Genomic DNA, 27,714 nt, shown 5'->3' with positions numbered 1-27,714 from the left:
AACGTTACATCTGTATTGTTGATCCTCGTTCAGTCATTACGCATGGGTATCGGTTCCGAGCTTGGAACCAAGCCGGCCGTTTTCCAAGCTCGCGTCAGCTTCAAACTCTTGAGCTAAAACTCTTACCCACAATCCCCCTCTCCCTGTTACCTCAGATTGAGTTTGCAAGTTAAAGACGGTAGAGGCTACCTCTGATCAAATAACCTAAGAGAACCGGATGGTGAGATCCACTAGAAACCACAGGAGGGGGAAGGTCGTAATGACTGAACGAGGATCAACAATACAGATGAAACTTTATGGTAAGACATAACTTCTTTATCTGATATTGTTAATCCTCGTTCATTCCTTACGCATGGGACAGAGTCCCCAGCTACCTCTATTCTTGGGAGGCTCTCATGGAAGGACATTCCTGAGCACCATAGAACCGAAAGATGCTCTTCCCCTGGAGGGAAAATCCAATTTGTAATGATTGATGAAGGTATGAGGCGTAGCCCAAGTTGCAGCTGCACAGATGTCATGTAAAGAAGCTCTGGCATGGAAGGCAGCAGAAGTTGCCACCGACCTTGTTGGATGAGCTTTCATGGTAGTAGGCAACGAGATATTACGTTGTGTGTAAATAAAGGTCACACAGTCCTTCAACCATCTAGCTAATGTGACCTTAGCAACAGCAGATCCTATTCTAGGTCCAGAAAAGGCCAAAAATAACTGGTCAGATTTGCGAAAGGGTTTAATCCTGTTTAAGTAAAAACGGATTTGCCTGTATATATCTAGGGTATGCAGGCAATACTCTCCTCTGAATGATTGGGAAAGAAAACTGGCAATTCAATGGCTTGATTAATGGACATTTCAGAGATCAGTTTAGGCAGAAATGACTGATTAGTTCTCAGAGACACTCTATCTCCATGAAAAATCAAGTATGAACTCTTGATACATAAAACTTGAAGTTCAGAAATATGTCTGGCAGAAGTAATAGCGATCAAAAACAAGGATTTCCATGGCAAATACTTGAGGTTGCAAGAAGAGACTGGTTCGAAAGGTGCCATGGTCAGAGCTTGTAGAACTAATAAATCCCATGGTTGAATAGGTTCTCTAAAAAGTGGCTTCAGATGATTCACACCTTTTATGAAGGTCTTGTACAATTTATGGGACATGAGAGGAATCTTGGACACCCTCATGAAAATTAGAAATTGCAGCCAAATGAACTCTAATGGTAGAGGCCGATAGACCCGACTGAAACAGGTCGGCCAGATAGTCTAGTATTATCGACACAGGTGCTGAAAAGGGGTCTACTTGTTTATCTTTCAGCCAACAGGTAAATCTTTTCCACTTGCTCAGATAAGTAATTCTAGTGGAAGACTTATGAGAAGCAATGAGAATATGAAGTACTGGTAAAGAAAAATCATTCTGCCGGGCAATCAAGGGAATTGGAGTAGCTAAGCCATTAGCTTCAGGCTGTTCAGATTGGGATGAATCAGGTTCTGTGGGTGTGAGATCAACTCCAGGGTTGGATGGAGAATCCATGGTCAATCTAGTAGGTGAGGCCAAAGGAAGGGGAACCAAATATGTCGAGGCCAATATGGTGCTATGAGGATCACCTTGCTCTTCAACCGCCAGGGCTTTCTTCAGAAACTGGGGAATGAGAGGAAAGGGTGGAAATGCGTAGAGAAGACCCGAGGGCCAATTGTGGACTAGAGCATCCCTGGGTGACTGTCTCGGAGGGGAAATTAGGGCGAAGTAGTTTCTACATTTATAGTTGGTCGGGGATGCAAAGAGGTCGCAGCAAAAACGGCCCCAGAGGTCGAAGATCTCCGCTGCTAACAAGGGATTCACGGACCACTCATGAGGTTGAAGAATGCACCTGCTGAGTCTGTCTGCTAGCACGCTGGAACTCCCGGGAATGTGCTTTGCTAGAAGAAAACGGTTGGTAGCCATCGCCCATTGCCATATCCTCATGGCCTCTCGACAAACGGGGTAAGATTTGGTTCCACCTTGCTTGTTGATGTACCAGACCACCGCCATGTTATCTGACTGAATCAGAATTGTCCCAGACGGCAGCAGGGGATGGAATGCTTGCAATGCCAGAAACACTGCCCTCAGCTCTAGAACATTTATATGCAGATGGGCCTCCAGTTGGGACCAAGTGCCTTGGACTGTCTGTCCCTGACATGCTCCCCCCCCATCAGGGAGGCGTCCGTGATCACTGTGGCTTTGGGTTGCTGGGGGGAGAAGGGGCGAGACCATTGTGAGAGATTGTGTGTCATCCATCAGTTTAAATCCTGTTTGCACCTGTGGGTTACTCGAATCATGGCTGAAAGAGGATGCTGAAAAGGATACCATTGGTTGAGCAGTAGCCATTGTAGAAGACTTATGTGAAACCTGGTGATGGAGGCTGCCATGGAACCCAACAGCTGTAGAACCGAGTGAGCCATGGATTTTTCCTTTGAAAGGATTAGAATTAGTTGTTGCTTTATCCTTAGAATTCTGTGCTTCGGAATAGCAGCTCTGCAGTTTTTTTGTGTCCAAGATAACCCCTGTGAATTCTGTCGACTGGGATGGGGTGAGATTGGATTTCTGCCAGTTTATGGTTATGCCTAGCCTTTGAGCAGCGAGGAGAGAGTATGCTAGGGCTTTTTCCAGTAGATGTTTGGTGGGGACGGAAATGAGACAATCGTCTAGGTATGGAAACACCTGGAATCCTTGAAGTTGCAAGTGAGCTGTGACAACTGCCATGCACTTTGTGAAGAACACTTTGGGAGCTGTAGAGAGTCCAAAGGGCAGTACTCTGAACTGGTAGTGACAGGCTCCCGCATGGAAGTGCAGAAATCTTTTTGATGGCCTGTCCACCTTTATGTGGTAGTACGCATCATGAAGATCTATAGAGCACATCCAATCGTCTTTTTCCAAAAGTGGGAGGATAGACTGTATTGTGACCATCCAGAATTTTTGTACTCTCACAAACTTGTTCAATACACTGAGATCCAAAACTGGTCTCCAGTCCCCGGTTTTCTTGGGCACCAAAAATAGTCTTGAGTAGAATCCGGATCCTAACTGGACTGGAGGGGCTATTTGGATGACTCTTTTTCTTAGCAGCTTTTTTATCTCTAGTGCTGCTTCTTCCCTTTGACTGGGTGGAACGTAGGGAAGATTTTTTGAAGGGACGGGACAAAGATCGAAGGGGACATGATAATCTCTGGTTATGATCCTTTGTACCCAAGAATCGGTGGTGATGGTTAGCCAGGCAGAAGGGTACAAGGAGAAGCATCCCCCAACCACCTCCACAGGAAAGGAGTTGGGCCGCTCTTCAGGAGCGCTGGTAGGATTGACCAGGGAAAGAATCCCTGGAACCCTGGTTACGCGTTTTCCCTGTGAGTTTCCCCCTCTGCCTGTGTGGGAGAACTTGCCCTATGTGTCAGGGAAAGGACCCTGAGATTTCTTGAACAATATCTTCCCACTCTTTTGGTTTCAGGAGAAAGCATGTTGAGGGGAAGAATAACGGACAACTACAACAGAAAGGGTCTTACCATCCTGTTCATATCTGGCCAGTGTGCTTTTAACTTTGGGCTCAAACAATGAGGAGGGCTCAATGGGGGCAATAAGAAAAGAAGACAAAGGGTTCCGCGAAGTTGCACAAGCGCATCCAGACGTGTTGTCTCAAGACCGCAGCTGAACCCGCTGCTCTAGCTGCTCCTTCTGATGAGTGAGATATCAGTCGCATAGAAGAGATAGATATAGATTCAATGGTGGCCAGCTGAGAGGTCACTTTGTCACGGACCTCATCAGACACGGCACCAGCCAAGGTTTCTGAGAGCTCAGAAACCAGATCCCTTTGAAGCCTGGTGAAATGTACCATATAATTCAGGGACCTGATAGCAAAGGTCGCTGAAGCAAAGGTGTGCTTCCCTGTTCTGTCCAGGGCCCGGGACTCTTTGTTAGGCAGATGGACAGTCTGGCTTTCTTCTTCTGCCAGATCCTTTTTTGTTGCGGCCACCACCAAAGCATCCACAGGAAGACCTTTGGACCAATGGGGATCCGAAGCAGAAGGGGACAAGATCTTATCTGGCCAATGGGGAATAGCTTCAACGGTATCAGGAGCCTTCCAAGCACGATGAGCCGGACAAGTTCATCGGCAGGTGGAGTAACCCAGGAGGTAGGTGGCCGGGTGTGAAAGGCCTGCAGGAACACAGATTCCTCAGAGGTCAGATTAGAGGACTGCCAGTCACCTCTCTGTTTCAGGATTTCGAGGATATCACCAAAGGATACTTCAGAGGGTGACCTAGGGGATCCTTCCCCCTCATCGAAATTTGTGTCTTCATTGAGGGACTCCTCTATGGAGTCCATGTGCTTCCTCTTACACAAACTTTTCCGGTGGACCTCATCAGTGGGAGAAGCTGGAGAATACAGCGGAAAAGGGGATTCCTGAGGGAATATGTCCTGCGGCCCTTGCACCCAGAGTCCACCAGATGCAACTTGTGGAACCAGTGTACCAGAGGAAGGCGGCGGTATAGACAGTCCGGTATTGCCAGCAGCAGCGAAAGCCTTCTCCATCAGTTGGAAGGCTGGTCCACCCGAAGAGGAGTGTATGCCTAGGGCAGGGGTCACCCCTCCACTAAGTGGCTCAGCCTGCCGACCCAGAGTCCCTGGATGGCTGTGGAGCAGCAAGCTATGCGTGTCACAGCCGACATCCTGGGTCGAAGCAAAACTTTCCTGCCATGAAGGCAACTGCGGTTCCTTAGTGAGATCCATAAAGGGAACCGCAGAAGGGGAAGACTGTGCTATATCCATGGACTTCAAAGGCAATGAAGGAGGAGAATAAGAAGGGGTCTTTGGAGATGGGGTGATCACCTCCCAAGAAAGGATAGTTCCTGAGGGGAGGGATACCTCTGGCCAAGAGTACCTGGTCCACAAGACGCAACACATCATGTTCGGAAAGGCTTCTAGTGGACCTCACGGAGACTGAGGGAGAAACAGGCCTGTCCACAGAAGAGGCAGACTCGGTGCCCATCTCATCTGACCACACAGAGGACAATGGTGCCGAGAAAGACTGGACTACTGCGCCAAAGAAGTCATCAGTGCCGATGTCATTGTCTGCACCGATACAGGGATTGGTGCCGAAGTAGTTGTCGGTGCCGGAGTGGGAGTCGGTGCCAAAGCTGGAACTGACAAAACTGGAGTCAACAATAAAGGCCTCGGTTCCAAGGAAGATCTCGGAGCCGACGTGATCTAGATCTGCGCCGACTGAACGGTCGGTGCCGATACAGTTGTAATGGTCTGAACAGAGGAGACCCTCGGTGCCGATATATAGGAGGCTGTAGGAGAGGACGGAGCCGAAATCACTAATGGAGCCAAAGGCCTCGGTGCCGAAGGTCTAGACACCGAAAGCACTGGGGCTGACAGAGAGCTCTGGAGTCAAATATTTAGCCTTTTTAGGTTTTGGTTGGTGAGAGTCCCCAGCTGGGGATGAAGGCAAGGCTTTAGCCTTAGTAGAAAACATCCATTTTCTTATGGGCTCTAGGAGGGGTTGAGACCTCCGACCCAGAAATAGCCTCTGAAAATGGAGATTTTAGAAGTCCCTTCAGTATCAGCTTGTTTTTCCTTTCCAACAAAGTTCAATTAGAAAAGTTCTCCCAAATAGTACAGGGTGGTTCAACAGATAAATGGGAAGCTCCCAAACAATAAACACACAGAGTGCGCATCCAGAAGTAGGCAGTTTGTGTCCACAATCAGAACACCGCTTAAACCCCGGACTACCTTTTTTATCTGCTATAACAGCAAATTAATTAACAGAAAAGTACCAACAATGGTACAAGAAAGTATCCGAAGGTATGAGAGAGAAAAGGGAAAAAGATTACCAACGAGGAAAAAGTAGTAAGGAAAAAACAGAAAAACCTGAGGAAATTATGAACATTTGATGCAATAGGGTAAGGGACAATAAAATAGGAACTTTTCTGATAGAAAAGTAATTTGTAAAGCAATTAAACAACAACTGACTGTACTTAGCTCAACAGAAGTAGCTTGACACGACCGGATGGCAATGCGGCAAACAAAATGTGAGGTAACAGGGAGAGGGGGGTTGTGGGTAAGAGTTTTACCTCGAGAGTTTGAAGCTGACACGAGCTTGGAAAATGGCCGGATCGGTTCCGAGCTTGGAACCGATACCCGTGCGTAAGGAATGAACGAGGATTAACAATATCAGATCATGTATTCTGCCTTATTCCTATAATTTGGATAAAAGAATGGCAGCTCTATACATTGGTTCAAGTTTGTCTCTGAACATACTTTTGGCAAAAAGGAAGGGTTTGTTTGTAAGGATAATCTGTCTCTGTGGAAAAACAAGTGGGGGGGGGGGCGTTAATTGACAAGGCATGTAGCTCTGATACCCTCCTAGCAGAAGTAATTGCTATCAAGAGATTAGTTTTCCATGTCAAAAACTTAAGTTCGCAAGATGATGCTGGCTCAAAATGGGGAAAAATAAAAAAAAGATAGGATGAAATTTAGGTCCCATGGTGCTGGGTGGGGGGGGGGGGGTCTCTGATATGTGGTCGTAGTAATAAAATACCTTTAAGAAATGCCTTGCATAGCCTATGAGGCATAACGTTGAGGCCAGACTCGCCTATATGAAAATGGGTCTATATTACAACACCGAACAGTCTAAATATCAAACGGCCTAAAGGCCGAAAATGCCAGACCTCGAACTTGCTATTGTGGGGGGCTGCGCCCCACCCCCTACTAATGATATATACCAATTCTGAGATCACACTACAGTGAGGAAAAGTGCAAATATTCCGATCTTCACTGTACCGTGATCTCACTATAACAGTTCGCTGAACGCCATTTTCACTGCAAAATGCCGTTTGATGAACTGACTCTTCGATCACGTAATATAGACCTTATGAAAACTAGATATTGCTGCTAGTTGAATTTTAATGGTAGCCGCAGATACACTCTCGTTGAATAATTTCACTAGGAATTCTAGAATGGAATTGAGTGGGGCAGTAAAGGGATCGATGCGGTTACGAGAAGCCCATAATGAGAATCTTTTCCATTTGCTTCTATATATCTTTCTTGTTGAAGCCTTATGAGAAGAAATTAGGATGTGTTTAACTGATGAAGAGAGGTTAGGAAACCTGGCTGTGGTTGGAATCGAAGCAGCCAAGCTGTCAAATTGAGGATCTGAAGGGAAGGATGGAGCATTCCTGACGCATGAATCAAAAGGTCTGGAACTGGGTCCAGAATCTAAGACTCCTCCCAAAGATGACGCCACAGGAAGGAGAACCAGATTCGACAAGGCCAGTATGGGGCAATGAGTATCAAAAACCTTCCCAAGCAATTAGCTTTCTGAAGAACTTTGTGTATTAATGGAAAGGGAGGAAAAGTGTACAGTCGACCCGAGGGCCAATCATGAACAAGTGCATCCCTTGGTGGATAAGGGCAAAGTAGCTGCTGCATCTGGCATTCATGGATGTCGCAAAAAGGTTGCATCAATGCTGGCCCCATTTGCGGAATATCTTTTCCGCTACCTCCTGTTTTAGGGACCACTTGTGAGGCATCAGAATCGCTCTGCTGAGTCTGTCTGCCATCACTCTGGATTTTCCTGGGATGTACATTGCTATCAGAAGGTGTTGGGAGGAGGTCGCCCACTGCCATACTCTCAGGGCCTCTTGACAAAGTGGGCAAGATCTGGGTTGTCCTCCTTTGTTTATGTACCATACACATGACATGTCTGTACTGCAATAGTTCCCAGCGGAAGAGAGTCCTGGAATGCCTGCAATGCTAGACGCACCGCTCTCATCTCTAGGACATTGATGTGCAAATGAGCCATGTGATCCTGCCAGGTGCCTTGGACAGTCTTTCCCAGATAACCCCCCATCGGAGAGGTGCCTGTGGTCACTGTGGGCAATGGTTGGGGAAGTACAAATGATTGACCTAGCATCACGAGTGGAGTAAAGCCACCAACGAAGATCTTTTTTGCAAGTTTCTGATCATTATTTTGTGGGATACTGGCAATTCCTACATAGACCACTGAGTGGACAGTAGCCACTGGAGAACTCATGTGTAGACGTGCTAAGGGGATCAGGGTTATTGCTGCTGCCATTGTCCCCAAGACTTTTAGGACTATCCTTGCTTGAGCTTTTTTCTTTGTGAGAAGATTTAAAACCTGATGTAGAACTTGAACTCTTTTTGAGGAAGTCTGGCCATCATGTTTGTTGAATCCAATTATGCTCCTATAAATACGACATGCTGAGAAGGCAGCAAGGTAAATTTCTCGTAGTTTAGCCTTTTGGCCCAAATTTGATAAGATAGTTACTGAACTGAATGGAACAAATGGGTTAGCTGCTACACTATATTATTCTGAAGACTCTTCCACTGTATCAAGGACAGCTGAGAATGTACCTACTATTAATAAGAATAGAGTATGTTTGACTTGCTCTTCAGAAGTTAACAAGATTTGTGAGATTGTAAAGAAAAATTGGTCGGTCTTGCTAACCAATCCATCTATCTGTGAGCATATAAAAGTAACTCCAAGCTTTTGTTTTAAAAATGCTAGGAATTTGAAGCAACACCTCTGTTATAAACATGTTAATTCTAATAAACATCTTGAGTCACAGCGTAAGGGCACTTTTGCCTGTCGCTCATGTAAGGCCTGTAGTTCCATCTGGACTACATCTTCTATTATACATCCCTTAAGCAAGCAACTTATTAAATTTGAACTTTTATGCTGACTGCTGTACTAGAAACCTGGTATACATGGCTAAATGCAGACAATGTGAATCATACTATATAGGGAAAACTAACAGGATGCTCAAAGAAAGGATTCTGCAGAACCTTAATGATATTCGCAATGAAAAAACTACAAATGCATTACCAAAACATTTGCCTGAGATTGGCAAGGGTCATAGTTTCAAGTTTACAGTATTGCAAAATAGTCTAAGAGAAGGGGATATTGTTAATGCTACTGAACTTGCAGAGCTTAAATGGTTTGTAAATTTTAAGGCATATGTGAAACCTGGTCTTAACAGTGCTATTGCTTTAAAACCACCATTAAGAAGAGGGGTTTAGCGCACTAATTAATTGTTTAATTAATTTTTAATTGCTTTTAACTGTTTTTGTATATTATTTAAAGGTTTGTTTTATCTAGTTGTTTTAGGTTGCGAAAGCACTAACCTATTTCTTTATTTTTACTTGTATGACATTAAAGTGTTATATGCCCTCAACATTTGGGCAGCAGAATAACTAGCCATTTTAGTTAAATAACAGTGAAGAATAAGCAATTGCTAACATTAGAGATTATAATAAAGAGTATAATTAGCCAGATCCAGTAGAACGAGCACCTGATCTTGTTTAGCGGCAAAAGAGATCTGGCGAGTTTATCTAGAGCATGATGGGATAGAGTTTAGCCACGCACTAGTGGAAGACCTCTAGCTTGCATATAAAGGCTGAGTTGGATCCCAGAATCGGAACCAAACTCAACCTGGTAAGAATGAAGACGAGAGAGGGCAACAACACATCATCAGTTTTTTTTGTCAAATTCTGTTTCACTGTGCTGCTATATACCAGCAATGTTTTTAATGTGCGACCGTCAGAGTGAGGACATTTTTAGTACTGTTTTGTGATCTGCGAGTAGGTGTATGGGGTGTGGGAACACAGTATCCCACAAGGGAGCCTCCCCCTAGCAAAACTACTTGTTTTCTTCATTTGTCTAAGTTTTTGTTTCTTTTTTTACTTGATTTTCTGAAGAACCCAATCCAGTTTTGCCACAACAAAACTCCCTGTGGAAAAGCATAGTATTATGGCTAGGCAGAGGATCTTATCAATTCTACTCGAGATAGCTTTTACCACATTGAGGTCCTGCTATACTCTGTCCACCACCAAAGCAATCATTCAGTAAGCAGTAGGAACTACTCAAGATGTAGGTGTGGTGAAATGAAAAAGCCTTCTGAAAAATTTCTTTCCCTAGCCCAGGCTAGGACAACTGGCCAAAATACCTTTTGATGCATTTGCTCTAACATTTCCCAAACTTGCAGTCATCAGGAAGGAACTGAGGGGGGAAGTTCAATGAATCCAAGTTAGTGCCCAAAGTGGGTAAGGTAGTCAGGGAAACCAGATTTTTTTTTTGCATCTTCTCTTCCTAGGAACACTCAGAAGGGATTTGTCAGTCTTCAGGAAAGGAATCTTTTTCTGGACACGTAGGAACGTTAGACGCTTTCCACTCTTTTGTTCATTTGGGATGAAGATAAAGACCCAAGATATTTGACTGAGGGACATTTTGAGGTGAAGCAGGCTCCCTGAGATTTAACAACCAGAAGGGTTGCAGCAAAACACATTCTGTCCTCTGGCTCTCAGTGTCAAAAATACCAGTAACTGATCTCCCAGACAACACTGATGCCCAAAAGATCAATGCTAACTTGGAAGTGCAGAGTCTCAGTATCAACACTGACGCTAATGCTGCAGTTCAAAGGACTAGAAGGCCATTTGATGCAGATGCCAAGAATGGCACCAAGGGAATCGTAGCCAAATCTGGCACCAACCATTGATGTCAATGACCTGGGGCCTAGTGATCCTAGACATCAAAGACTTGGTAACAGACACCGGAAGCGATCCTGGTATCAGGGTACAATAGAAGAGCTTTGCTGACCTCAGATCCATAGGTGTATAGAAATTAGTCAATTCTGACACTCCCAGTGCTAGTATGGTCCCAGGATAGGGACCTAGATGCCAAGTGTACAGGAATTTAACCAGTCATCCTACAACCAAAAGGGAAAGAGAGGACATCTATTTCTGTCTGAGCCATTACCAAAATCTTCATCTTTCAATTGCAGTCAAAGTGAATTGAAGGGCTTCAGAGGGACCTAGCTGACCTTACCTCACATGGAGGAAGAAAGCCTTGACCCAAAGTCACTTCATAATGCCCATTCCAAGGAGAAGCTTCTCAATCCTCTCCTGGGAGCGGGATCAAGCAGGACAGAGAGCTCCAGTTGGGAAACTCCAATGGTTGAAACTTGCTCTACAGCTCTACTTGGTCCCTGTGCTGATTTGGTTGGAGAAACCTACTTTCTTACTGCCACTGGAGCAGAGGGAATCCTATATTGGTCCTTTGCTGCTCTGTCCTCCTCAGTTCTTCATCTCATTTTTCTTTTGGCTTCAGTTCAAAGAAGTCATTTTAGAACCAAGTTGCTCCTCCTTTCCTGGAGGGTTTTGGAGTTGAAATATCTGCAAATTTCATATAAAGCATCCAACTGTTCCACCTCCTGGCATATGACCTAAAGTCTGTGTGCATCCCTGGGGAGGAATTTTGAGGTCATATGGGTCACTCTTCTTAAACCCTTAGGCTTTCACAGCTTTATCCTTCTCCATAACTCACAGCCACCAAAAATACTCTAAAAAGGTAAAAAATAAAGGCTAATGCTAAATCAAAATTGCCTAAGTTACTGGCCAAATTAGACAGGAGCAAACAGGTAAAAAAACAGCAAAGAAAAGAAATTGGATACAAAAGCACAGCTATCAACAAACTATTCTATTCACCGTAAATATTTTGACTTACAAAATAAAATCACAAAAGAAACTGGTACATATCAAAATTGGAATTAGCTCAAAAAGTATCTGAAGCTTGGAATTGTCCTAAAGCATTTGGTTTATCAGCAAACAAGCTTGAAGGGAAAGGAAAATGTGGTGCATTGTGGGAGTGAGGGGAGGAGTTTGAGCTTGGATCCCCTGATGGCTTCCAAAATGAGATCCACTTGCAGTGATCAGTCCTAACACTGAACTGGATGGACTAGATTATCTAAGATATGATAACTATTCAAGATTGAGACGTGATTAATACGATGTGAAAATCTGGTTATAACAGGAAGGTTGTGAGACAGGATTTTGATGAGTAAGCTGTAATGAGTTGAACAGAATATAGTCAGGCTTAATAAAGGGATATGAATCTGATTAAGGATTCTATTTAAATAAGATGCACCAGACTAATTTGTTATGCATAATGTTTGATATTAATATTTGATTGAAGAAAGGTTGGAAAAGGGCTGCAAAAGAAGATGCCTTTGCATTTAGAATGTTATACGATATGAAACTTGCACAAACCAGGTATGCACTATAACATCAGGGATTGTAACGTGGCAAGACCACAGATTGCAAGAAAAGAAAGATGCTTATTTATAAAAGTTCATGTGCTGTTTTCTTCTGTGTAATAGATATGGATCCTTCTATAATGCTTTGTGTGTAGGTCTTTTAGAAGTTGGTTAAAAGATCAATAAACACAATTTTCAAAAAGTACTTATCACAGTCTAATGTGAAATATCTCCAACTTTCTTTAGTTTTGGCTGCAAAGCCGGCAACAAGAGTGGAAGTGATACTTAATGGACATCAAATGATGCTAGGGAACATATTTTTTTATAATCTGATATCCCTCAGTAAAGGGTTTGCTCTGGTATCAGCTACAACAATTGCCATAATCTTAAAGGAAATTTACTGTTCACAAACTTACCAATGCTCAAGCTTTCTTTTGTTCTGGAAGAGAGTTTACTCAGGAGAGCTTCCTGTCGTAGTCGAAACACTTCTGCTTCAAGGGCTTCTACTTTTGACCTCCATTTTGTCCCTTGGCAAGACACAGTTGCTACAAGAAACTCTGCATATTCTTTGCTGGTTTTACCTGGTGGTCTGGTGCTGATTACTGCTAATGCTAGTGCCAGTTTACATGTTCTATAGTACCAAATTTGCAGTCTTACTGTTAAGTCTTCTCCAGACATTACTGAAAAATAAAATATATCTGTAGATTATTTTCATAAGACAAGTTGATTACTGCAAGTACATCACTCGTAACTTTTATGAATGGATATAAAATGAAATTAACTGAAAACAGTGATCTTTTCCCACTGCTCCAAAGATGCAGCTTAGAAATGGCTCAGCTACTACAAACTAGCTGGTAACTACTGCACAGATGTACCCAGTGAATGACAGAATAACTGCCTAATTTTTTTGTTTGTTTTTGTTTTTACTGAAAAATATGTGATGCTTTTTACTAAGTTCCTCTTGAGTGCTTCACTTCTTAGTCTATCAGTATTCTGGCCTGGCTGGATACACACAATTTTCATCAACTGCAAATAATCACAGTTAAATAACGGAATATCTAACTTAAGTCTTTTGCCTTTCTAAGGAAAAGTTCACAAATGTGATGCCTTATCTAAAATCAAACTATGCCAGCATGCTTGAGACTCGGCATAAAGTTTTGGTATTTCTCATGCACCTTTATTTACAATTTTTTCATAGTTTCCATACTGATTAACAGGTGCTCAACACCAGGATAAATTGTATCCCTGAATGTGAACAAATACATATTCATACCTTACATCTTCTTACTCTCCCTTCTTCACTAAATTCCATAGTCCCATCAATTTCACTCCCTTAGCTTTCTATCTAAATATCCCATAAGCCTGTTTTTCCTCACTTCATATTGTAACTCCTGTTTGTATTACACTAACTTACCTTTCATTTCTCTATAAACTGACTAAAATTTCTGTAAATATTAAATCATTGTCATATACCTTGTATCTATTCTTAATCAAATTTTCACATTATGTCTAATTTGGGTATAATTATTTAACCTGTAGCTGTTTTCTATATTATTTTTAAAGATTGTAAAATTATTGTTCTGATATTTTGGAGATGTTCACCCCATGGCTCCACCAAAACTGGACTCCTACCCAGTCGGATTTTCCCAGTAATCAAATGTCAAATAAAGTCTTTTTTTATTTTTTTATTTATTTTTTTTGTAAATTTGCTACAGTTTGACTAAATGCAAATAGAGACATGTCTAGAGCTGCTGTCAGGGAAACATGTCTAGCCAATGTTTTGATGAGAAAAAAGTACAATCGGGTACTCACCATAAAGGAAGATGCTTGACTTCCTTCATGATTTTTTCAGTACATCGTATGTTTGGGTTCTCACTGAACCTATGATTAGTTTTCCTAAGCAATAATTGTCCTTATATTTGCACTGTGTAGTGCTTGAAGGTATCAGTTCCTAAAATCAAAAAGCAGGCAACATATCCCAAAAAGACAGACTTTGGTAAACTCCAGAACCTGAAAAATTAAAGCACAGTGGAACCTCTCAATAAAAAGGAGCAGTCATACCTTAAATGACGCACAGGCTGGCACTGCTCAGAACTGTGGTCTAAGTGACTTTCCATTAAACTATATATTTTTTTTATTTACACGTTTTATTAAGTAAGTTCTCCAGCAGAGTTGAGGCCTATTTTCAGGGAATCCCCAGGGGCACTGCCGGATTAAGAGATTTATTCAGCATCAGATAACAGCCAAATACAGACTAAGGGAATCAAACCTAGAATTATAAGAAGAAAAGTACAGTTGCAAAAGTTTTACTGATCTGTAACAGTAGATAACTGAAGAACACACTACCTTACTGGCATATGGGCAGTACCGCCCTGCTACCCTCACGCTGGCAAACTACTAAAGCTCAAGATTCCTTCTCATTGCCTGTCTGTGGGTGTATTGGTCCAATCACCTGGCAGTACAGGGACTGCCCTATAAAACCGCTGGACTGAGTTTTCTAGGTCCAACAGGAATAGAAGATGGAAACACAAGCTTTGCAAACACTTACTGTTCTAGTGCCAACAAAAGCAAACCACACATGCACATACACATAAACATACCAAATCAAACTATGCACATTCAAATATGGGGTGGTGGGTGGATACTGCCAGTAAGGTAGTGTGTTCTCCACACATCTACTGTGATAGCTAAGTACAACTTATGCAAATGCAATATGTTCAACAAGCGCACTGCCTTACTGGCATATTGTTAGATTCCTAAAGCTTACCCAGCACTGGAGGAGGATTGATAAATGTCCAGGAACAGCTAGAGAATTGTCCTAGTGAAGCCTCCTCTGGATCTAGAAAGGGCACCCAGCTTTAAGTGTTTCATAAAAGTATGGGCAGAGGACCAAGTTGTTGCCTCTAGAATACTTCTAGAGACAAGTCCTCTCCAATACTCAACTGAAGATGAAAATACCCTGGTGGAATGTGCCTTTAACTTGCCTAAATTCACCTTGCCAAAAACAATACCAAGGGACAACCAATGTACAATGATACAATGATTTGCTTAGAGACAGGCTGACCCTTTTTTGCCTTGAGTAGAAAATAAAAAGCCTTTCAGCCTTCCTTAAGGGTTTCATTCTGTCAAGGTAATACCTAACCTGCTAGTGCACATCCAGGATATTAAGTATCCTTGCCGCTTTATTCTTAGACTATGGGAATAACACAGGGAGGTTGACAGCCTGAAGGAGATTGAAATCTGATCCTACGTTTGGCATGAAAGAGGGATTAGTGCACAGCACAACACTATTCATGTGGAAAATAAGGTAAGGATGTCCCACCACAAGCACTTCCAGCTGGGAAACTTGCCTTGCAGATGTCAGAGCAATAAACATGTCAGAGCAATAAGCGTAAAGTTTTCCATAATAAAAGTTTCAGATTAGCCTGAGCAGCAGATTTGAAGGTCAATTTTTCTAGGATATAGATAAGATCCCATTAAGGAGGAATTTGTTTGCGAGGGATGCTCATATACAAAAACTTCTTCCTTGAACTGTTTTACCAAAAAGAAGAAAAAAGAAGGGGATCTGCTGGCAGACAAGTAGAGATGGTCGCTAAATGCAGCCTAATGGATGCATACACTAAACCATCCTGAAGTAGCTCACACAAATATTTCAAGACCAATACTAACCTCAAGGGACCCTCTGGTTCCTGTATTGCACCACTTAGAAAACCTCATCCATTTGCAAACACAAGATTTTCTAGTAGCAGGTTTTCTTATTACCTTTAACCCCTGCTGCACATCCTCATGAAGAAAAGAAACTAAAGGAGTCAGGATTACCCATTACCCAGCCTATCAATTAAGTCTGCCAACTCATTACACTCCCAAAAAGTACAGTTGCGTACACTTACCATAAATGTAGATGTTCGAGTGTATTCACTGTTGCAGTCATCACACTTGGGTTATCTACCTGCAAGTAGCCCTCAGTCAGCCCGAATTGCAGAGACTTAGTATTTCTGCGTCTGTTGCTGTCGCTTCATGACTGAAGTCAGGTCATCAAGGGTACAAAAACAGGCAACCGACGCCATTACATCAGTTTTTCTTGCCTCAAATGTCAGGAGCCCCCAAATAGGGAGCTAAGTTATGGTGGAATAAACACCACCAGTAAAAAGTAAATGCCAAAAGCCCTGTAAGGGATGAGTAATAGAGACAGAGAAGGAGCGCGAGAGATAGAGACAAGGGGGCTAAAGGGTGGGAAACCAGGACTGCAACAGTGAATACACTCTAACATCTACATTTATGGTAAGTGTACACAACTGTACTATGTTCTTCGTGTTTCACTGTTGCAGTCATCACACTTAGGTTGATTCCCAAAGCTGAGGAAGGATGGAGGCAGTCAAGAATAGTTGGGGCTGGCTAGTATACCCTGCAGGACTGCTGTTGCAAAACCCGCCCTAGATTTGGAAAAGATAGGCAGGTGGTAATCCTTGGTGAAGGTGTGAACAGAACTCCAGGTAGCAGCTTCCAGAATGTCCCTGGTAGGGACTCCCCTGAGGAATGCTGCAAAGGTTGAAGTTGCCTTAGTGGAATGCGTTTTGACCCCCTGAGGGGTTGGTTTCCCATGGTGTTTGTAACAGAAATGGATACAGTGTGCTATCCATTTGGAACTGGTTTGTTTTAATATGGCCTTGCCCTCTGCCCCTGGTGCAAAACTGACTAGTAACTGGTCAGATTTCCTGAAGGCCTAAGTCCTATCAAGGTAGAATCTGAGCTGTCTGTGTACAAAGAGTGCAGGATCCTTTCCCCTTTATTTTGAGGATTAGGGAAGAAGGTTGGCAAATGGATAGATTGGTTGAGAGCTACACTGGACACCACTTTCGGGTTAGTCCTGAGGGAGACCCTGTCTGCAAGAAAAATAATGAAGGGTTCCACAACCATAAGTGCTTGTAGCTTAGACAATCTTCTAGCTGAAGTGATGGCAAAAGCAAGGCTGTTTTCCAAGAAAAGAATTTTAACTCTCCTGACACTGCAGGCTCAAAGGGGGGTAGCGTGAGCTTTTCCAGTACAAAATTAAGGTCCCAAGCAGGGGTGGGGGCTCTCCTTGGTGGCCTTAATTTGTTGGCCCCTCTCAGGAACTGTTTGATGAGAGGGATAAGAGAAGAAAGGTGGCTCAGTGTTGTAATGAGCCGAGATGGCAGAGGCATGTATCTTAATGGAAAAGAAGGATAGGCCTCTGTGGAGTAGATCTGCTAGGTAATCCAGGATTAGAGGTAAGGAGGGCAGTGCTGTGTCCACTCCTTTAGACTGAATCCAGGAACAATACCTTTTCCACTTATCAGCATAGGATTTCCTTGTACTGGGTCTTCTGGCTTCAAGAATGATGTCCAGCACCTGCTTGCTTAGGCTGGTCACTGGAGGAGAATTCAAGGAATGAGCCAGGCTGCAAGGTTTAGGGTTTGCAGTTGCAGATGCAAGATCTGTCCCTCCTGCTGAATGAGGAGGGTTGGGATCTGGGGTAGGTGGCACTGGTGACAGGCTGCGCAGTAGTGGGTACCAGTGCTGGCATGGCCAGTCTGGTGCAATCAGGATTGCCCTTGGTCTGTCCTGTCTTATCTTGAGTAATATTCTTGTAAGAAGAGGCAGAGGGGGAAATGTACAGATTGAGAGGTTTACCCACTGAAAGGATAGGGCATCCACTTTCCAGGCCCTGCTGTGAGGTGTCCTGGTGCATAATTTACTGGCCGGTGATTGTAGGGGAAGTCAAAAAGGTCCACCTCTCAGTTTCCCCATTTCTGGGTTAGAAGGCTGAAAGTGTTGGGGTCTAATTGCCACTCGTGGGTCTAGGAGATTTCGTCTGCCAGAGAGTTTTGTTTGCTCGGCAGGAATTGAGCTTGCAGATGAATATGCATGGCTAAGGCAGTGTTCCAGAGGGTCATGGCTAGCCTGCAGAGTGGGTAAGAGTGGGGTAAGAGTGGGTAAGAGTGGGTCCCCCCCCCACTTGTTGATGTACCACATCACTGTGGTGTTGTCTGTTTTTATTAGCTGGGGTCCTGGTGAGAGTAGGGCTCTGAAGGCTGTCAGAGCATGTTGAACAGCTAGCATCTCTTTTTGGTTGATGTGCAGATGAATTTGACTTGGGCTCCAGTGGCCCTGAATGCACTTGTCATCAAGATGTGCCCCCCAGGCATAGTCTGATGCATCTTTGGTTAGGGTCTGGGCGGCGTGGGATTGTGTAAAGGGAAGTCCCTTGTCGTGGTTACATGCTGCTGCCCACCAAAGAAACTCTGTCCTTAGACAAGGTATGATGGTTTCCAGGTCCTAAGAATGCAGGCACCAAAGACTTTTTAAGTACCATTGAAGTTTCCTCATATGCGGTCTGGCATATGGAATTAGTAGAATGCAAGAGGCCATGGACCCTAGGGCCTGCAGGATTTTCCTTGCAGATAGCTGGGTTCTGGTGGCCATTTGAGTGAAGTAGCCTGTTAGCTAGGCTTGTTTTTCTGGAGTAAGAAATGCCATCTGGGGTGCTGTGTCCAAGCTTGTTCCCAGGAATACAATCTTTTGACTGGGGAATAGTTTTTAATTATTTTCATTGATAGCGTACCCCAAGGAGGTTAGAAGGTTCTTTACAAATGTCAGGTGCTGCAACAGTTTTTCCTGTCTGCCTGAATCAGGCAATCGTCCAAGTAAGGGTATATTTTAATCTTTCTATGTCTGCAATAGGCAATGGCTGGAGCCAGGTATTTTGTGAAGACTCTTGGAGCAGTGGTAAGCCAAAGGGCAGTGCAGAAAACTGATAATGCATAGGTCCCGCCTAAAACGTAGATATTTCCTGCAGGAGTCCCTGATAGGGATATGCAGATAGGCTTCTTTTAGGTCTAGGGTGGCTAACTAGGCATCTTTGGACAGCATAGGAAGAAACTGCTGAAGGGTGGGCATTTTGAATTTTGGTACCACCAGGAAGGCGTTTAAAATAGAAAGATCTAGGATTGGGCGCCAAGTACCCTCTTTTCTGGGTACCAGGAAAAGTCTGGAATAAAACCCTTGACCTATCTGTTCTGCAGGAACAGGTTGAATTGCCCTTATGGACAGCAAGGACTGAACTTGGTTTTGTGCCTCTGCCCACTGGTTTGGAGAAAGGTCTGGGAACCCTTTTGGGGTTGGCAGTGTGTGGAAGTAAAATTTGTACCCCTGGAATACAATGTTGAGGATCCTTCGGTCTTTGGTGATGGAGGTCCAGTTTTTCGCATGGTGGGCAAGTTTTCCTCATAGGGGCACGAGCAATTGGGCAGAGGTGAAAAGTGGAGTTGATAAGTCATTGTGAATTCTTTCCGTAAGGGGTGGCTTAGCACTCCCTGTTTTAGAAGTGGAGGTACTGCATTGCTTAGATCTCTGCATACCCTGAGACTGTAATCTGGGGGGGAGACCGTTTCCCCTGGGTCTAGACTGAGATGGCCTTGAGGGGGCTGGAAAGGACCAATGTTTCGAGGGGCAATGCCTACTGAATCTTGGAGGCTGCACTTGCAAAAAATCTTTGACTGTCTGCATAGACTTAGCTTTTTCTTCCATCTTGTTTAGAACCTCTTTTACTTTGGTGCCAAACAGATGGTCCTTGTTCAAAGGAGCATTCAGTAATTTTGATTTGACATGGCCTGGCAAGGTCTGTTCCTTAAGCCAATCATGCCTCCTCAGTACAGAACCAGTGAGTGCTGCCCTGCAAGCTGCTTCTAGGGCGTCAAACCCACATTGCAAGGTATGCTTGCTGACTTGGCTTGCAGAATGCATAAGCTCCTGTAATTCTTTATTTTCTGCACAGTCAGGAAAGGTAAATAATTTTTGCTTAATAAGTTCCATAATATGTTGCTGATATTTCAGCGTGTGAAACTGGCAATTCAATGCCTTAATGGCAAGAGTTGCAGAGGTGTATACTGTTTTACCCCATCTGTCTAAAGCTCGGTAATCCCTGTCCCACCTCTTAGCTGTAGTTGCTTTTATACCTTCAGGCCCTTGGGAAATAACCTCTGGGTCAGCAGTAGGATTTTTAAAAATAAATTTGTGAGAGTCAGGGACTCTCTGTAGTACCTGTCTGGTTTCCTTGGAGCAGGGGGTAAAGTATCAGGAGTTAGACTGGATTCCATAAAGACATCATCCACAATATCCAGAACAGGAGGGATAGCTAAAGGTCTATGTTGTGGCAAATCTAAAAATTCTCTGAGTCTCCTTTTGGATGGAGGATAATCCTGGCATTCCCAGTGGTAATGTTCTCAAAGTATGTAGGGTTTCACTAAAAAAAAACATCCTCTGGAAGGGAAGCAGAGGGAAGGTATTTCCTCTGTATATGAACACTCATAAGCAGATAAAGGCATGTCTTCATATTCAGAAACCTCAGAGTCGGACTGTTGGTCAGTTAAAGCTGCTGGGGACAGGTCTCTTTCTCTTAGCAGGGGAAGTCTGGAATCCTCTAATCAGCATGATCAGGTCTTCTGCCATTTTAAGCATTTGAGATCGTGGCAAGGAAGCATGTGCTTGAGTTCGAGTCATCTTTTTTTAGGCATAGCACATACTCTTGGCCTTAGAAACTCTGTAGTTTTAGACAGAAATGAAGACGCAAAAGAAGTCATCAGTTTGTGTCTAATATTGGTAATGCGAAGAACTTCCTCAGAAGCCGGTGCCTGCACAGCGGCTCCGGACCCATTAAAGGTAGAGACATCTGCAGGTTCCATAGTCAAACAAGAGTCTCACGGTATATCGGACTCCGAATGGGTCTCGGTAATGGCCTGCGAATCCATCAAAGCGGGCATCATGGGCTGTGAAAGTGCTTCACTGGTACCGGCAAACTGGCAACTAGCTTAATGGAAGCATCGTTGGCAGTTTTGGACCTGTGCAGTCTGTCTCTTGTCTTTATCCTTATGTTTTTTTCGGAAGATTGGTAGACGGATGGCTTACCAAAGCCATTTCAGAATACGGAGATCGATAGCGAAAGTATTTAATGACAATAAGGGCACAATGACGAATAGTTCGGGTGTTGAACAAAGCACAAAACCAACAGCGAGGTAGGCTGTGGTCTGGGCCTAAACAGGTGACGCAGTAAAAATGAAAATCTCGGTGTGGCATTGGCTTTCCACAGGTGAGACAATTTTTTACTTTTTCTGATATCGGTTAGAGCAAGAAAAAAGGTTTCCCAACGGGGTACTTAGCTTTAAAAGACTTCAGGATGATTCAGTTCAGAAACGAAAACTCATGTAGTGGCTGACCAGCACTCATGTGAACTGCTTCTGCTTCGGGCTCCTCGGCAAGAAAGACTGATATAATGGCATCGGCTGCCTGTTTTTCCACCTCTGATGACCTGACGTCAGTCATGAAGTGACAGCAATCGACACAGAAATACAAAGTCTCTTGTATTCGGGCCGACTGAGGGCTACCTGCAGGCAGATAACCTAAGTGTGATGGCTGCAATAGTGAAACACGAAGAACATCATATGTTCCCAGCTACCTCTTTCTTTCCCATCACACCTCCAACATTTGGCATCTGAGGAAAAAATCTTTGGAATCTGCTTAGGTTATAAAAAAACAGTTCTAAGCAAAAATACTAACTCTTCTAGACATTGTATATTTGGGACCCATACATATGTCCTCCCATATGTTCTGTGGCATTGGGCCTCAGAACACCCCTGGATGGGTGTCATTTCCACAATAACACACACCCTGTTGGGCATTACTGCTTGCATAAAAATTAGACATAATATAAAAACATTGGTTAAAAATCGATATAAGGTATATGACAACAATTTAATATTACAGAAATTTTAGACAGTTTGTAGTGAAATTAAGTAAGTTAACACAACACAAGTCTAATACAAATAGAAGTTGTAATATGAAGTGAGGGAAAAACAGGTTTATGGTATATTTAAAGAGAAAGTCAGGGAACAAAATTAGATAGCAGTAAGGGAAGAAGGAAGAGTAAGGAAGTATAAGGAATGAAAAGATACACATTTACATTTAAGGCTATAGCTTATCTTAGATTTGATTTATTTTTCCTCTGAATTACTGGAAGCCATCTCTTGTACCAAAGCTGAAGCCTGAACTGCTTTTTGTTGAACAGCAGCCCAATTCTTCCCAGCCAGTGTTTTCTCTTTACCTTTTCTAGTTGATTTTCTTTCAGACTCTCTAAGTTTCTTCTTTGCTGACATCCAAGTAGTGTATTTACTAGACAGTAACCTGAATTCTACTAAATTTTACAGAATTACTAGCCCTTATCTCTTGGTTTCTTTTTTTTTTTTTTACTCAGAGAACTGAAGTTAAGTTACTGATCAGTGTGCAGCCATCTTGGAAGTCCTCTGTAACACACAACTAAGATCCCAAGGAGAGGCCACTGAAATTTTTGACATAAGACTGCATAAAAAGAGGAGGATCAATGGACAGACATGCTGAAATGGCCAACAAAAGAACCTTGATAAAAGAATAAGAAAGGCCATAGGTTAGTAAATCACACAAATAATGAAGAACCAGAGAACAGCTAGCCCTCAAGGAGTGCTAGTTATGTTGCTGCCACCAACTACAAAACCTCTTCCATTTGTTAATACATGATTGTTTAGTAGCAGGTTTGCTTGCCTCCATTCAAACCTGCTGCATGTCCTCAATAAACAGATGCCTAAAAGGAACTAAGAACATATTATCCAGGCAGTCAACTGAAACTGATGTCTGGGTGTATCAGCAGTTCTTGTGTGAGGAGATCCACTCACTCAGGAAGCTTGTAGTAACTGTCCCCAGCCATTTCCAAAAGAAGGGAGAGCCACGGTTGCCTGGGCAAGAAGGATGTCATCACAATGACCTTGGGGGTATTCCTTCTGAATATTCAGAAGTACCCTGGATAACAGTGGAAAAGCATACAGGAACATTCCTGTCCAAGGAAAAGAAAAGGCGTCTGTCTTCCAGGTCTTCTTGCATGAAGTCCTGGAACAGAATCTTGCTAGTTGACTGTTCAGAGAACAGGCAGAGAGGTCTACTTGAGGAACTCTCCAATCTTGGCAGACTACCTGCTCCTGCTCAGGTTCTCTGCCACACAATTTGTTCTGATGGACAGTAGAATGCCTGTAGAGTGCGATTGTGCTGTGAAGCTATACCACAAGCTAACATAGCTAGTTAGCAAAGGGGATACAACCTGGTTCCTCCTTGCTTGTTGATGTACCAAATAACTGAGGTACTGTCTGAAACCACTTGAAGAGGTCCCAGGGACCAAAGATGATTCAGAAAGTTGAGTGCCTTGATCTGGGCAAGCATCTCCTTAATATTTATGTGCTTCCATCTGTCCATGGTGTCCCTTGCATCCTGCATTTTTATCTCTCCTGAAACTGCTCCTCAAGCAAAGTCTAAAGCGCCTGTGATGACTGACTTTTGGAGCAGGGAGGGAGAAGGGAGACCTGGATTAAAGGATATTTGTTGGCTGCACCAAAAGTCTTTTCTCCTGACAAACTCTAGCACTGGGATTTGAAAAGATAAATGGTGCTGATGTTGGGACCAAAAAAGCCTATTTAAGTGGTACAGTTTGAAATATTTATGCTTAAAAACCTCAGCTTTGACCAGCTAAGATCTAGCTGTATTCAGCTGGACGTATACGAGAATTTAAGTACCTTTATCTGCACTTTTTTTCAAAGAATACAGTATTTAAATTGATTTAACTGTGTTGCAGGACTATATATTAACTGAACTGGAAATTTTGACTCTGCTCTTCAGTTAGTCCCACCCACCCTCCCTGTTTTTGTTTTGGTGTTAATCTTAGTGGCCTTGAAACTGCCCACCCCTCTTGTAAATGTGTGTTTGGATACTCCTTCTGGGCCCATCTCATTTGCTTACTCAACTGAGTGCAGTGAGATCATATTCTGATTTCAGGCACTCCTACTATGTACAAAGAGAGCATCTGGGAAACAGAAGAAAAAAAAATCTAAGCTGGTTTCCTGCCTTTCCTGTTAAGTGGTATAGACTGTTTGTAGGCTTCTGAGCCCCCAAGCCCTTCTGTGTTGGAGGGAAGCCTTCTAGCTTAGTTTTTTTTTCTTACAACTAGCCAGTTTTCTAGTTTCAGCACGCAAATCTGTTTCTTTGAACTCAGCACTTGTTCAGAACTCATTGTAAGCACTACAAAAGCTGCAAATTACTACAGCACTCAACTTTCCTCACTTGTCTAGTGGAAAGTAGTTTTTAGTACTTAATAAATAAGCACTTATCCAGGCATGTCTAAGGGTCAGCTCCCAGTGATTTCTCCTGTCTACCTGATGAATCTGGGCAACTTGGGGCAATGCCTCATGTACACAGGCAACCCTCTCCTCCTACCACCCAACACTACAACCTGTGAGAGATGCACTTATATAGCCAAACTGGAAGTGAAGCTCTCTTCACCCAAGACTGGACTAGACAGTCAAGAGGAGAGGGTAAACACTTGCACCACACCACACTCATCACATAGTCCCTCAAAACCCACACCACCAAAACACACACATAGAAACACAAAACACACACCTACATTCACGGAGGCTCTCAATAAAAACCTGCCCATGCATCAGGGACATCCAAAGCATAAACGCAAGCAAACTCCACCCCCCAACACAACCCAAATGACACAAAGCCCACAAACTCAGTGTGCCACTCAACCACAGCCCATAAGGCATAACAACGTACCCAACACTCTAGTCATAGGTGACTCTAGTCAGGCACACTGATGTTCCACTCACTAGACTAAACAAGGAGAAAGTTACTGTCAGCTGCCTGTCAGGTGCCAGGATCCGCCACGTAACGCATGCACTCAGGTCACGCCACAATAAGTACAAATATGACACTGTCATTGTCCATGTTGGTGTGAATGACCTGAGACGTACCTCCCTGGACTACATGAAAAGAGACATGGAGGAGCTGAATGATCTTGTATCCCAGGCAGGTATGACCCTAACCCTGAGTAACATCCTGCCATCACGCAGAATGATATCACAGTACAAGGACAAAATGATTGACTTCAACAATTGGCTAAGCTTCTGGTGTCATTCTAAGGGGATCCAGTATTTGTCTGCCTGGGACGACATGATCGACAGTCCACGATGTTTTGCCAGAGATGGCCTGCACCGGTCGCCCTTAGGATTCCGGATACTGGCTAAGACTCTTGCCACCCCTATAGTGCCTTTTTTAGGCAAGGTTCAAATGACAAATTCACCACCGTAACCAGTACAAGCAAGCAAAATCTGAGGGTAATGCTACTCAATGCTAGAAGTCTAAACCTCAAAATGCACTCACTCGAGGCACTCCTTAAAATGGAGAACATTGACATCTGTGCAGTGACAGAGACCTGGTTCAAAGCTCCAGAGAGAACCCCTGCATTACCAGGCTTCAATTCATACCACACCTTTCGGCCACCTAACCCAGAAAGAAGCACTAAAGGCGGAGGCGTGTCCATATTCATTAAGGATATCCACACCTCCAGGCTAGTTGCACTGCATAATGTTTCCGAGATTATCCAAGTGCAACTAACTCTGGGCAAGACCGCAATCCAAATTGTAGCTTGCTACAGACCCCCCACCATGCCCCAGGATTCACACTCCTCATTTCTTGATCCACTGGAAAGTATTAGGGTACAACCCAACACCCTAATAATGGGCGATTTCAACTACCCCACCATTAACTGGGAAAACTACTCATGTACCAACTCTTTTGCTCAACGTTTTCTAGAATTCATAAATTCCAACGCCTTGGATCAACTTATTCACACCCCCACCAGGGGCAGCAATATCCTAGACCTGGACATCACCAACATGGGAAACCGATGTTCCACACCAGAGGTCAGTTCCTCGTTGGTCAGGTCCGACCACAAGCTAATCAGCCTAGATATCCACATCCCACCCCCAGCCCCAATTAGGAGACCATCGTAAAAAACTTCTCAAAAGCCAACTTCACACTTCTTAAGACAGAAGTGGCAAACTTCATGACACCCATGCAGACGGACAATAGAGGTATGACTACCGAATCCTACACAAATGCACTTTATAAGCACTTACACGAGTGCATGGATCATGCTATCCCTAATAGAACCAAGATGTTATCCTCCAAAAAAAAGAAGCCAATCTGGTGGTCCTCTGTCATAAACAAACTCTACAACAGAAGAAAGAAACTGTTGCATAAAAGAGTAAAATCCCATGACTGGAGGAACTCCCTGGTCAACCTCAGTAAGAAGTTGAGATCCCTCATAAAATCCTCCAAAGCTAGTTATGAAAACAAAATTGCCACTGACTCTAAAGACAACCACAAAGCATTCTATAGCTATGTCAAGAATCTAAATGGGAACACTCAGATCTGCTCTGAGTTACAGCATAATGGCACTAAATATACAGAACCAACTGATATTGCCAACATCCTAGCAGATAGGTTCAGTGCTAACTTTACCCCTCTCACGCCCTAGAGGGCCCATCTCTATACCGGAAGAATGCAAAGTTCCTATAATCACGGCTGCACAGGTAAAAAACACACTCTCCAAAGCCAAGAACACAGCATCCATGGGACCCGACAATATCCCAGGCTGCGTTCTACACGAACTACAGAATGAACTGGCACCCTAAGTACCATGTTCAATCATAGCCTCACCTCAGGCTTTGTACCCACTGAATGGCGCACCACGACAGTTATCCCACTCCACAAAGGGGGAGCCACGACGGACCCCGGGAACTACCGCCCCATTAGCCTGATGAGCCTGGTCTGCAAGGCCATGGAATGTATCATCATGGAACTCAAACAAAGACATTGGTAATCTCCAAACTCTGGACCCTACTCAGTTTGGATTTGTAAAAGGCAGATCATGTCTCCTAAACCTGATTGACTTCTTTGAAGCAGTCACCAAAGCCATAGATGATGGTAAAATGGTTCACATGGCTCATCTAGATCTCGCCAAGGCTTTCGACACCATCCCCCACTCCGGAATTATAGATAAGCTCACTAAACTAGGTATAAATCCCTATGTCATAAGATGGGTTGCCAACTGGCTCATGGACAGAACCCACACTGTGAAAGTAGCAGATTCCAAATCCGACATCAGTCCAGTGACAGGTGGAGTACCACAGGGTTCAGTCCTGGGTCCTCTCCTGTTTGATATCTACTTCTCTGAAGTGCAGGCCAACACAGAAGGTCTTTGGCTAACAAAGTTTGCAGATGACTGCAAACTAGGAGCCATAATCGAAACTCCTAACAATGTGGACAAACTACAAAAGGGCCTCACTGAGACAGATTCCTGGTGTCAAAGCCATGGCCTGAAGCTCAATGCCAAAAAGTGTATTGTCATCCCCTTTGGTAAAAACTCTGTACCCATGAACTACCACATAGCTGGTAGTCTACTTAATGCCGAAAATGTGATGAGACCTTGGGACACAGGTGGACAGTAGTCTCTCCTTTGATAATCACATCACCACAGTGGTCAGGAATCTTTCTACGTGGCTCATCTCATCACAAAAGGATTCTCATCCAGAAAAAAAGAGGTTATTGTTTCCCTCTACTCATCACTCATTAGACCCATTATAGAGTACAACGCCTCTTTTGGTATGTACCTCACAAGACATCTACAACAACTGGAAAGACCACAGAAATAACCCACAAAGAGGACTACTGGCCTCAAACAGATGCCCAATGCAGACCGTCTCAA

The 27,714-nt window shown here is 43.6% G+C and overlaps 1 protein-coding gene across 1 annotated transcript in view; it reads right to left on the bottom strand.

Annotated features, from left to right (window-relative positions):
* MEI4 (meiotic double-stranded break formation protein 4) overlaps positions 1-27,714 on the bottom strand; it is a 354,669-nt gene that overhangs the window by 89,629 nt on the left and 237,326 nt on the right. The window contains exon 2 of the mRNA XM_044086812.1: positions 12,485-12,748. Within this exon, the coding sequence (XP_043942747.1) occupies positions 12,485-12,746 (262 nt within the window). The 5' untranslated portion in view covers positions 12,747-12,748. The remainder of the gene's footprint in view (positions 1-12,484; positions 12,749-27,714) is intronic.

Source organism: Protopterus annectens, chromosome 1.part1, assembly GCF_019279795.1.
Source record: "Protopterus annectens isolate FY-2018-M chromosome 1.part1, PAN1.0, whole genome shotgun sequence".
Classification (NCBI taxonomy): Eukaryota; Metazoa; Chordata; order Ceratodontiformes; family Protopteridae; genus Protopterus; species Protopterus annectens.
Note: the sequence above shows the minus strand (reverse complement) of the source record. Positions and strands in the feature narration are given on the sequence as shown.